Source organism: Salmo trutta, chromosome 30 (genome assembly GCF_901001165.1).
Source record: "Salmo trutta chromosome 30, fSalTru1.1, whole genome shotgun sequence".
NCBI classification, from domain to species: domain Eukaryota; kingdom Metazoa; phylum Chordata; class Actinopteri; order Salmoniformes; family Salmonidae; genus Salmo; species Salmo trutta.
In genome coordinates this window covers 29,126,837-29,139,933 of record NC_042986.1, presented here as the reverse complement: position 1 = coordinate 29,139,933, position 13,097 = coordinate 29,126,837, and the positions used below count along the sequence as shown (strand labels likewise).

The following is a 13,097-nucleotide window of genomic DNA, read 5'->3' as shown; positions in this document are numbered from 1 at the left end:
ACAGACTACCAGGCCGTGTACTCAGAGTATGCGCGGACCAAGTGGCAAGGCCAACATTTTTTCACTCAACACAATGCTACAGATGTCACAAGTTTTGAGGGTGCATGCAATTGGCATGCTGACTGCAGGAATGTACACAAGCTGTTGCAAGAGGATTTACCAGTTCTATTTCTCTAACGAATGTCCACCTCCAACATCGTTTTAGAGAATGACACAAATATTAATTTCCACAAAGTTTGCTGCTTCAGTGTCTTTAGATATTTTTGTCAGATGTTACTATGGAATACTGAAGTATAATTACAAGCATTTCATAAGTGTCAAAGGCTTTTATTGACAATTACATGAAGTTGATAAAGAGTCAATATTTGCAGTGTTGACCCTTCTTTTTCAAGACCTCTGCAATCCGCCCTGGCATGCTGTCAATTAACTTCTGGGCCACATCCTGACTGATGGCAGCCCATTCTTGCATAATAAATGCTTGGAGTTTGTCAGAATTTGTGGGTTTTTGTTTGTCCACCCGCCTCTTGAGGATTGACCACAAGTTCTCAATGGGATTAAGGTCTGGGGAGTTTCCTGGCCATGGACCCAAAATATCAATGTTTTATTCCCCGAGCCACATAGTTATCACTTTTGCCTTATGGCAACGTGCTCCATCATGCTGGAAAAGGCATTGTTTGTCACCAAACTGCTCCTGGATGGTTGGGAGAAGTTGCTCTCGGAGGATGTGTTGGTACCATTCTTTATTCATGGCTGTGTTCTTAGGCAAAATTGTGAGTGAGCCCCCTCCCTTGGCTGAGAAGCAACCCCACACATTAATGGTCTCAGGATGCTTTACTGTTGGCATGACACAGGACTGATGGTAGCGCTCACCTTGTCTTCTCCGGACAAGCTTTTTTCCGGATGCCCCGAACAATCGGAAAGGGGATTCATCAGAGAAAATGACTCAGCAGTCCAATCCCTGTACCTTTTGCACAATATCAGTCTGTCCCTGATGTTTTTCCTGGAGAGAAGTGGCTTCTTTACTGCCCTTCTTGACACCAGGCCATCCTCCAAAAGTCTTTGCCTCACTGTTCATGCAGATGCACTCACACCTGCCTGCTGCCATTCCTGAGCAAGCTCTGTACTAGTGGTGCCCCGATCCCGCAGCTGAATCAACTTTAGGAGACGGTCCTGGCGCTTGCTGGACTTTCTTGGGCTCCCTGAAGCCTTCTTCAATTGAACCGCTCTCCTTGAAGTTCTTGATGATCCGATAATTGGTTGATTTAGGTGCAATCTTACTGCCAGCAATATCCTTGCCTGTGAAGCCCTTTTTGTGCAAAGCAATGATGACGGTACGTGTTTCCTTGCAGGTAATCATGATTGACAGAGGAAGAACAATGATTCCAAGCACCACCCTCCTTTTGAAGCTTCCAGTCTGTTATTCGAACTCAATCAGCATGACAGAGTGGTCTCCAGCCTTGTCCTCGTCAACACTCACTCCTGTGTTAACCAGAGAATCACTGCCATGATGTCAGCTAGTCCTTTTATGGCAGGGCTGAAATGTAGTGGAAACATTTTTGGGGGATTCAGGTCATTTGCATGGCAAATAGGGACTTTGCAATTAATTGCAATTCATCTGATCACTCTTTATAACATTTTGGAGTATATGCAAATTGCCATCATACAAACTGAGCCAGCAGACTTTGTGAAAATTTATATTTGTGTCATTCTCAAAAGTTTTGGCCACGACTGTATTGTCGTCGTGTGGGCGAGCGGTTTGCTGATGTCAACGTTGTGAACAGACTGCCCCATGGTTGCAGTGGGGTTATGGTATGGGAAGGCATAGGCTACGGACAACGAACACAATTGCATTTTAATAATGGCAATTTGAATGCACAGAGATACCTTGACGAGATCATGAGGCCCATTGTCATGCCATTCATCCGCCGTCATCACCTCATGTTTCAGCATGATAATGCAACATCCCATGTTGCAAGGATTTGTACACAATTTCTGTAAGCTGAACATGTCCCAGTTCTTCCATGGCCTGCATACTCACCAGACGTGTCACCCGTTGAGCATGTTTTGGATGCTCTGGTTTGATGTGTACAACAGATTGTTCCAGTTCTCACCAATATCAAGCAACTTCGCACAGCCATCTAAGAGGAGTGGGACAACATTCCACAGGCCACAATCAACAGTCTGATCAACTCTATGCGAAGGAGATGTGTCGTGCTGCATGAGGCTTTTTTTTCCAAGGTATCTGTGTCTAACAGATGCATATGTGTATTCCCAGTCATGTAAATCTAATTAATTTATTTCAATTGATTTCCTTTTTAAAATCTTTTATTAATTCAACCATTTAAAAAAAACAGGCACACATAAAACTTGAAAAAGCCATACATGAGTTAAATCATGGAGGACAACACACAAAGTCTGGGACTTATTTCCATTGTGGTCTTCTTGAAACAAGATGGCTAGGCAAGATCGAACACGGTTGAACACTATTGAGAGCGAGATAATAAAACATAAAAACAAAGAAGAACATCTATCTCATCATTGCAGTTACATCGTAGGGGACAGTCATATGGGCACAGATGACAAATCGTTTTTTACTTTATTTTTAAAGCTGCCCAGAGACAACGTCGTTTTTATGGGCAAAGGCAAATCATTCGACTCTGAGGCTCCAGTATACAAGAAAGTACCTTTCCCAGCATTACTCCTGAACCTGTAGAAGCACACATTAGCAACACCTGATCTGGTGCTGTGATTGTGTGTATCCTTAAATGATTTCCAAAGCTTTTTAGGGTCATTTTTGTTGTCAATGACTTTATCAGCAAAGTAACCCCTCTTTGCTGGGTTCCCGAGTGGCGCAGCGGTTTAAGGCACTGCATCTCACTCCTAGAGGCGTCATTATATACCCGGGTTTGATTCCAGGCTGTATCACAACTGGCTGTGATTGGGAGTCCCATAGGGCGGCGCACAATTGGACCAGCGCCGTCCGGGTTAGGGTTTGGCCGGGGTAGGTCGTCATTGTAAATAAGAATTTGTTCTTAACTGACTTGCCTTGTTAAATAAAGGTTAAATAAAATGAGCTTCATCTATCCTGCTCTGTGCTTAATTTCTATGATGTTTTATATAGGACAAAATCAGGCTGCTCGAGAGTTCGTCAATTTCTTAAAGGCCTTATTCCTTGCTTGCCCCCTAAACATTTCAAAACAGTATTTTTTGAGTCCTCTGATTCTAACAGTTTTGTGACACTTCAATATATCTTTAAAACTCTCCTTGTGCAAAATGTGAACTATACCTTAGTAAAATCTTTGAAATTGTTGCATGTTGCGTTTTATGCTTTTGTTCAGTATAATTCTAGTCTACAATTTTATTTTAATGGCAGAACAACACTCAGAGATAGAAGCCATTCAGGCACGACCTTCCTCAGCCAGACGGTGTCATTTTGTGTGGCGACATTTGTTCTTGAATCGTTCAGGTTGTGTCCGCCAGAGTAGTCCGTGGGGGAAGGCAGGCAGGGCTGTCAGGGTGGCGAGGGAGAGGGGGAGAGAAGGATGAATGAGTCAGGCTGGTGCTGTCGCTAACTTCAGGCAGAACCCCATTCCCTCTATAAGTAACCAGTGTCTATAATGACTAATGTGGGCTGCCGTGCTGTGGCTTGTGGTGCAACACAATTCGATTTTCAAGAAAGGAAGAAGACTATTTGTACTTTTTTAATGTATTTTTGTACTTTTGTACTATTTGTACTTTTTTATGTATTTTTCTTTCCCCTTGGAATTAAAAAAAACGGAAGACTGAAGCGGAGAGGCTTGTTTTCTTTTGATGTTCAAGCTGGTGAGCAAAATGGTAGATGACAACATCATAGGCAGTCAGTGTCAGGTTGAACAGAGCAGCCTTGAGGGGAGGCTGTGTTCTCTGGAGAGCAAAATTCCTGTACGGAGATGTGTTGTCAAGAGACAGCAGTCCTGACCAGGACCCAGTTGCAAGTCAAAACAAATAGTTTGTTTAACAAAAGAGCACTTTTAGAGCATCTAACAGTGAGCGGATTCATTTTGTTTTTCTTTAAGATCTTACCAGAATCCATGTATTACTTTCAGATTAGAGGTCATGACCTTACCCATTATCCTCAATTTGTGTTTCCACAGAGTCCTCCAACGCGTCTCTGTTGACCAATGCTGAGAAGATTGCCACCATCACCACCACGCACACACCCCAAACTGCCACAGAGCCTCGGTGAGTTATTATTATTCATAAACAGGCTTTTTGGAACATACTTTATTAATATGATAAATTATATGAAAGATGACTTCTATATGAATATGATGTACTTTCATATCGTTGTGATCATATGAATAATTTTATTTTCCAGGAATAACTCAAAGTTGAAACAGGCTCCTCCTCCACCTCCTCCAACACAGGCTCTGCCCTCACAGGTAAAGACAAACATGTCTATTGTTCTGTTAAAATCAATCCCCAAAGCAGGGAACAGTAAATCATCTCTCTACAAGAACACACAGTGCAGCTTCATCCGGAGATGAAGAATGTCTTTCAAATCATCAAAGCAATCTAATCAATCAATTAATCAAGCTATCAGCCAAATCAATAAAAAAGCCAAACTTTTAATGAGTGCGGTAAGCCTGTGTCCAGCCCTTGCAGTGCCCTTGCTCTGGGCTCTGCGCCCCTCTCACAGGCTAAGGCAGCATTTATTATTCATTGGTTCCAGAGTATTGTACCTCCATCGATTTTGTGTGAGTTTTTGCTGGACTCGGCTTGATTAGTCCTGATGTAAGGACTCACCTCATGACGCCTGTTGGCCCACGCATTGTGGGCATTCGCACTTCCCCCTCTGTTAATCCATTTTTCTTTCTGTCTCTCTCTCTCTCTCTCAGGATGCAGAGTTCTACTCTGTGGATCTGGAGCGGGACAGTAAAGGCTTTGGGTTCAGCCTGAGAGGAGGACGCGAGTACAACATGGACCTTTATGTGTTGAGGTTGGCTGAGGATGGGGCGGCTGTCAGGAACGGCAAGATGAGGGTATGCTCCATGAAAAAAATATGATCTACTCTGTTGTACTTTGATAATAATGTTTATGTTATAGACAGTTAATATCTCCTGGGATCAATTGTCTGGTTGTCTCATTAAACAGCCTCCCTTCTTCACTCTGCACACACAGGTGGGAGATGAGATCCTGGAGATCAACAGCGAGAGCACAAAGAACATGAAGCATGCACGCGCCATCGAGCTGATCAAGAATGGTGGCCGGAGGGCGCGCCTGGTCCTCAAGAGGGGCGATGGATCTGTTCCTGAATATGGTGTGTGGCAATGTGATGTGGTACATGTTCCCTCCATACTGTGACTAACACTACCGCCTCTGACTAACTAACACCGGATGGACACCATAGTCTGCAATGTCTTGTTGCTGTAAGCAGGATTTATCTGAGTCTTTAGTGTGTCTTCAGTGTCCTGATCTAATGCTTTAGAATTTATTATATCATGATATCAACACAAATGTACATTATGTCTTATAGTCTTTGATCAACAAAGAATTTTCAGAATATTTGCTGTCCCAGTGATGTGTCTGAATGACATTTAATGTTATTGCTCTAACATCAGTGATTTATTTGGCCATATTATGTAATGTTCATTCTGCTGTGGCGGCATGTAGCCTAGCAGTTAAGAGCGTTGGGACAGTAACAGAAAGGTCGCTGGTTCAAATCCCTGAGCCAACTGGGTGAAACATCTATTAATGTGCCCTTGAGCAAGGCACTAAACCCTAATTGCTCCTGTAAATCGCTATGGATAAGAGCATCTGGTAGTCTTGTTTTCGTCCAAATACTATATGTTCTGGCTCATTCATCTGGGAATGTTTATCTTTATCTCTGTTCTGCTGAGAAAGGTCACTGTGTGAAGGATTCCACCCAGCCGTTAATTTTCTAGGTTTTCCTTTTCTCTGCCAGCCAGAAAAATGTGAAAACTGAACCAACTACGTTTTTCTTTCTCTGGTCTTCATTGAGGATCTAAACCCTCTGATTTCTCTTTTTATTTTATTTTTTGTTTTTATTTGATTTTATTTCCTCTCTCTTTCCTCTCCATTTCTTTACTCTGGGCTCTTCCTCCTCCCTCCAGCGATGATGGCTCCTCATCTCGCTGTAGGTACAATGAGAAATGACAAGATGGGAGAGCCCTGTTTCTACTTAATGGGCCAAAATCAGACCACGGTTTGTAGCCAAGTCTGTTCCAACCCACCCTCCTAACCCTTTACCCTTTACCCTTTACCCCTGCACCCCAACATTCCTCACCAACTTAACCCATCTCCCCATACCCATCTCCTAACTGCACCTCCCTGGGTATGTGTTTAGTGCTGTGTGGCCTGACTCACTCCTCAACCTGTACTGTGCTTTTTTGACCCATACACCCAGAATGCACTGCTTACTCTCCGCCCACCTCTGGATGGATTCATGCAACTGCTCGCCACCCGCTGTTACCATAACAACACATCCCTGATTGGGCAGAGTCATTGGCAGAACATTCTCCAGTTTTTTGTTTCAGGCTCTTTGTTTTTCTGCAGTTCCCATTCCCAATGATGATAATCGACTTGTTCATCATTTTGCTTTTAATAATGTCATAGGTGCTTGTTGTCATTGATAACCCAGCCCTTCACTTGCAATGTTTTGCACCTGTTGTGTTGCTGCCGCCTACATGTGCCAATCCATTGCGCTCAAAGAAAATATACTTAAGCAATTGTTTACCTTTATGTAATTTAGGTTGAGGATCAAATAAGCCATTTGTGTACAAATTTGAATTTTTTATATCACCCTTGAGGTTTTTTTTCCAGAAGTAAATATGTTTGTCACAATTTGCCAACATGTTTATGTTTATGGAAGAGCATGGTTTCCATAAAAATGGCTGTATTGACTCAATACAGATAGAAGCACCCACATGAAAATGGCTATGGAACCTTAAGTTTGAGAGAATTGTCTGAGCTTCCAGGGTTATATTATTTAGCTAGTTTAAACTCCATCCAGTCTGAGAATATCTCTCATGTCCTGTCTTTGTTCTCCCCCAGACGCCAGCCATGACGGGCACTCTCCCACACCCGGGGCACAAAACTCTCCGCAAGTGAGAACCCTGCCACCAAACAGCCGATATCACACCTCATCGGAGTCCAGTTATCCACCAGACCTTCACAAACCATCACACCATGAGGATGCTGGACAGGGCCGAGACAGGGACAGGATGGAGCACTCGGGCCGGCACTTTAACCACCACCACCATCACACCTGGAACAACAACCACACCACCTCCAGACAACACTCCCCGGACAACAGCACCAGCGGCGGGAACAACAAGAAGAGTCTTGGCCGCAAATTCAAGAAGTCTGACTCGGAGAGCGGCATCTCGAAACTCTTAAAGACTCTGCGCAAGGACAGCTCTGGGAAGAAGGCTGCAGCTGCAGCGGCGGAGAAAGAACGAGAACGCTCCGCTGGTAGCGGTACTCTGGACCAGAGGTATGGTCGACCGCGCCGCGGCTCTCTCGACCGCTCGCCCACCCGTAAACGCAACACTTCCCCTGACCGACGGCGGGCCAAGTCCATGGACCGCAGGGCAGAGCGAGCACACCGGGACTGCACACCTGAGAGGGAGTATGACGACGGAGGGTTTCTCAGTCATGCAGCCACTCCTGAACGACCACTCTTTGACCGTAGGCTCCTGAGGGAACCCCAGACCCCAGGCAGAGCCTACATGGAGGCCACCACCCCAGAACGCCCCAACAACGGGGCCTCCTCCCTGTCTCGCTCCAGGGGCCGCATGACTGACATGAAGGCCACCACCCCAGAACGCCCCAACAATGGGGCCTCTTCCCTGTCTCTCTCCAGGGGCCGTACGCCCGACAGAGGCAGCCTGAAGAACGGCAACCTCCTGAGGGACTCGTCGGCCGAGACGAGGGATGAGAGCTATGGGATAAACGGAACACCAGAGAGACTCTACAGGTCAGAGAGAGACTCATCTCCAAACAGCAGCTCCAGCAGGGAGGAGCTGAACTACGCTGCAGTGCCTGCTCCCAGACTGAAGGATTACTACAGCACACTGAAGAACAACTCCTCTGCTCACCACAACACCGGCTACAACAATGCAGGACTTAGCAACAAGGCAGGACAACACCACAACAACGCAGTAGGCCGTGCCCCGAACCAGTTCCCAGAGCCTAAGAGAAGGTTTTACAAAGAGAGCCCCAAGGACCTCAGCATCTGAGTGGACAGAGCCTGGCTTCTCAGCCCTCGATCTGTAGAGACCACAGTAAATACACTGGACTTAGACTTCTGAGGAGATTGACTCATGTGATTTATCTGATTGCTTGATTAATTTGACTACTTGTGATCCCAGACAGAGATTCATACCACAGCAGGAGTACAATCTTTGTTTTAGTTCTTACTGTACGTTTCTGTTCTCGTTATTTTGAGCATAACTGAGGTTATTAATACTGTAGTGAAGGTATGTGTATGTGCCTATCAAATTACAAATGGTGATTTAGCTTTTTTATAGGCGTCTCTGACTCCACGTGTTCCCTCTGAGGTTTCAAACATGCTCCTTACTGTGGTAACAGGTACTTCATGATGGGCTTGTTTTAATATGTTTTTAAATGTTGTTTTCCACCCCAGAATTGCTTTATAAAGCAAACTATAGCACAAGACGTTGGCAGTACAGACATTTTATGGACGACTGCAGTGAAAACCTTAGTGAATATCATACAGAACGAAGGCAAACAAACATTTTAGAACCAATGTTCATTTTAGAATGAAGTAATATATTTCAAATAATACTTTTTGCATTTGACTTGCTATTTATTTTCAATTGGCACACACCATGAGGAAGCTCGGTAAAAGGATCAAGTTATACGCCCGATAACCTGAAAATAATAATAATTTTTACCCCTGCTGTATTTGCTGTAGAATTATAATTTTTTTGTTCTAAGTTGGTATGGCAGGCCCCTTTCTACCAAGCCTACAAACCCAAAAAAATCAGAGAGGGGAAAGCAGACCACCTTTTGAGAGAAACACCAGGTATTGTTGATATTCCTCTCACAGAGCAGACAAGTCTAAAAACCCACCAGGATCTGAGGCTGTTTTGGGTTTCTGTTTTTCAGTGTGTCTATTAATGATGAGCCAAGGAGGAAAACAAAAAAAAATTCTCTCAGTAAGAGGTGTCTGAGTAGACTGCCTGTGGTGGAAATACAATTGAACAAAGTTTTGTATTCCTGTTCAGAGGACAGTAGAAGCAACACGTTACCTGACAGGAGCCTGTAACATAAAACCTACTTCACAGTTATATGCAGCATGGAGAGGTTGACCGAGAGGTCAAGTGGTTTTAAAGTATCCACAGTCCTATAATGACTTGATCATACAAATGTAGGCTGCTTATTTGATCCCCCTGTTTCAGGAGAATTTTCCCCTGTGAAAAATATAGCAGATATTGATCAACGGCCCATTGACCTATGCAGGTGATATGGGAGTATTTCTAAAGTTCCTCTCTTCCTCTCCCTGCCCAAGGAAATTAGGTGATGATGTAATAATGTAAGGGACGTTGTTGCGATGATAACGGATGGGAAGTTCCAGTACAGAAGTGGGCCTATCTGCCATGCTGAGCCATGCTGTCACACCACTGGAGTCTGACTGCTGCTTTAACCGTGTGTATTCTCTGTTTTATGTTTCACAAAACGACTAAAAAGATATAGGAAAATCCACAACAAATGCATTGTTTTATCACTGTTGTTGCCATGGTACTGTAAAAAAAAGAAAAAAAAAGAAGAAAACATTTGAAGAAGAATCTGCCGGCCACCACCTGTACAGAATTTCAAAATGTAACTAATAGGAACCCGTTGAGGAATAAAATGTTGCCTTTTTCTTGTACAAAAGAGAAATTTATGGGAAACCTCTGCAGTGAGGAATGTGATAGTGTTTATATTTCTGAAATGGACCTGATGATTCATGGGAAATATGTTAATGTACTCTGAATCAGGTATGTAAAGACATTCTAAAAATGGACGACTTTATTTGGTCAATCAGAAGCTGTTTGTTGGTTTGAATATCTCTTGATGGTTAGCCTGCCTTTTTATTATAAAGCACTTGTATGCAGTCTGTGTTCTTTAAGCATTATTGCAATGTGCTCCAGACATAATGGTATCTCTGTGTTGATAAAAGCATTACATGCATATGGGCCAATCTTTTTTTATAAAACACTATGCATATATAAATACTACATTGTTCATAGCTTTATTTAACCCATGAAGCTATACATAACATTAGTCTAAGTACAAGTAGATGTGGACTTAACCAGTAAAGCTTCTTTCCTTGAGATGGATCACAATGTATATGTAGCTATCAAAAAGAAGTCTGTGAATGCTATTTTTATTATCAAATAAAGTTTTCCATACAAATTCAAAATGATTTTTCTCCACAGTGGCTTGCAAGTATATTCTCAGGAGATTCCTATTGATATGATAAAGTCCCTTTGGAGTGCAGCCTTCTCAGATTGATTTATTATTCACCAAGGTAGTAAGCACACTGCTTTAGTAACAGGATATCTGCAAGAAAATATATTGTCTAGCTTCCTTGCTTTTAACAGTGTCTATCTGGCATTTCAGATTTGTCTGACTAGTAAAGGTTTTAGTAAATAAACAAGGAATATCTAACTGCATATCCATTCATATCAATATCTCCCTATTACCCGCTGACAGAATAATTTGGTATGTACATCATAGAAGTGAAAATAATTTACTTGTTAATGGGCAATATGCTGGGATCGTGACAACATCGACAATGTCAGTAAACTTCCCACTACAGTAGCACATACTGAATGGGTACCCACAGCTGTTAACAAGCAACCCGAGGCAGGCTTTCAGCTATGCTACAGTATATTCCCTTGTTGGTTTTGTAACACACACAATATGTTTTTTTACATTTCAAGAATGTGATGTGTGTAGAAGGTTAAACTAAGGCCTTATACCTTTTAAAGGGTTAATCTATTATGTTATGATAAACTGTAAGGTCTCCTCTTCAGGAGACCTCTGTGTGTGTTAAAACCTGTTTTTGAGTGTTGTGACCTTCAGACACTATCAGAAGGCGTCTACGTTGAGACTCCTCCTGTCTGGATCCCACCGTGGTTATCTGGTTTTCCGAGAACACAAGGCTGCCACAGACCTGATGAAACCAGCCACCTGTCAGAAGATGCTTACACTCGTTCTCATTATTATTACTCTATTCTTGTGATGAAAGGTCAAGTTTCGGTCAAACCCACTTCTGAGTTTTTACTTGCTGATAAGATGGTTCTCGCTGTCAGGGGAGGTTAGATTTATTAAAATGTTGTTGCTAGGGAAGGTTACGTAAGGGGGATTGGGGAGGCTATATGAGTTACGGGATGTCTTATACATTTTGCAGCACTTGGGGAGAACTATCATATACTGTTAAACTGTACTCTGTATCAACTTCTGACTACAATTGTATTACTAAAAGGAGTATTTTAATACTTAAAGAGTCTGTGTTTCCTTTCCATTACTAATATATGTTTGGTAATTATATAGACCTGATCATTTGTTAAAGAAATTGACCAACATTTTGGCGAGCTTGCCAGGAGCGAGTGACCACTTTGCTGGACTGACCATTGATCCACGTGCAAGCGTTACAAAATGATAAGGTAAGCAGATGCCTGTTATATCTAACGTCTGTAATTTGCTTCAGCACGTTGTGGTTAATGAGTCATTCTGGCATGTAAGTGGCGCCTCGCTTTTAAATTTATAACAACCCACATTTCTTTGTAATAGCGGAATAATTGAAAGTGTGAAATTATTGTTACACAACCCGTGGGAGGAAGCACAGACCATCTAGGTGGAAATAGGTTATAAATTCCTGGGTTAAATGTTTATTATTGTGAGACTTGGTGATAGGTTTAGGGCGAAATTCCAAGTATTAACGCCGATTGTTGAGATTATTCTGATAAGTTATTCTGTAATTGTTCTATGTATTCTGTAATTGTTCTATGTATCATGTCTTCTGTGTGGTATGACTGGATGGTGGGACATTAAATCAGGAGTTAGTTATAAACAATATAATGCCCGTGTATTTGAATTAACTGAGTGGACATTCGGTTCAGATGCTCGAAGAGTTGCCTGTAGGGGTAAAAACCATAATGCATACACCCTTGCTGTATTAGGAAATAGACCTACCCGTGTGTTACTGACCCATGTTATTTTAAAAATAAATAGTTTTACTTCCGTTGGAAGGAGAAGATTATCACAGAGATACCAGGATTGTTGTGGAGGTTACACCAAAGTTTATACCAGCTATAAATCATCTTGAACCCTTTACTATTTCGTGGTTGCTCCATAGAGGACGATTATTTTACACCACCCATACATTACATGATATTCAGTTATCATTTACTTATCACCCTGCTTTAAATAAACTTATGCAAGTTAAGGGATAGACTATACACATATAGGGTTATTTTGCATTCATTTATCTGTATTCACATTACACACAGAGCCTAATTAAAAAAATGTAATCAAACAATTTGAGATATGGCAGACAGGAGCTCAGAGTTGTCTGAGGGGCCGGTCGCAATGAAACCCGCCACCCCTCTACAGTTTTTAATTGAGAAATACCCCACTATGAAAAATGACTTAACCTGGATTTTCATGAAAAGGCATGATTGGACTAAAAACCCCACTGAATATAGATGGCCTACGGATGGGTCATTTAATAAAACTAAATATCAACATATGCAGGACATTGTGGAAAGAAGACAGGAAAATAAGGCCAAGGGAAAGAAAAAAAAGAAAAAATATCCACCTTGTTTTCTGTGACCGCTTTGTCGATTGTTAAAAACTAAGGGTAACCTATTCTGGACTCAACAGACCTGTTTGAAAAAGGAATTGACAAAGATCAAAGACCCTGCCTCCGTCATGACAGGGAAGTTTCCTCTAGAATGCAGCGCCCCACCATATGCTCCACCCCCCCCCCCTCCCCCACTGTGGGGATCGGTTTAAAGGAATTTATCCACTACTCCCAAATGAACTAGTAGCTCCAGGCGATAATTCTTCCTCACCACCGAGTA

The 13,097-nt window shown here is 42.5% G+C and overlaps 1 protein-coding gene across 9 annotated transcripts in view; it reads left to right on the top strand.

Moving 5' to 3' along the window:
- LOC115168452 (membrane-associated guanylate kinase, WW and PDZ domain-containing protein 1) overlaps nt 1-11,510 on the top strand; it is a 197,493-nt gene extending 185,983 nt beyond the window's left edge. For all 9 annotated transcript variants that reach the window (XM_029723757.1, XM_029723753.1, XM_029723755.1 and 6 more), the window contains 5 exons: nt 4,134-4,221; nt 4,358-4,421; nt 4,878-5,021; nt 5,161-5,299; nt 7,054-11,510. In XM_029723757.1, coding sequence (XP_029579617.1) covers nt 4,134-4,221; nt 4,358-4,421; nt 4,878-5,021; nt 5,161-5,299; nt 7,054-8,240 — 1,622 coding nt within the window. In that variant the 3' untranslated portion in view covers nt 8,241-11,510. The remainder of the gene's footprint in view (nt 1-4,133; nt 4,222-4,357; nt 4,422-4,877; nt 5,022-5,160; nt 5,300-7,053) is intronic.
- The last annotated feature ends 1,587 nt before the right edge of the window (nt 11,511-13,097 follow it).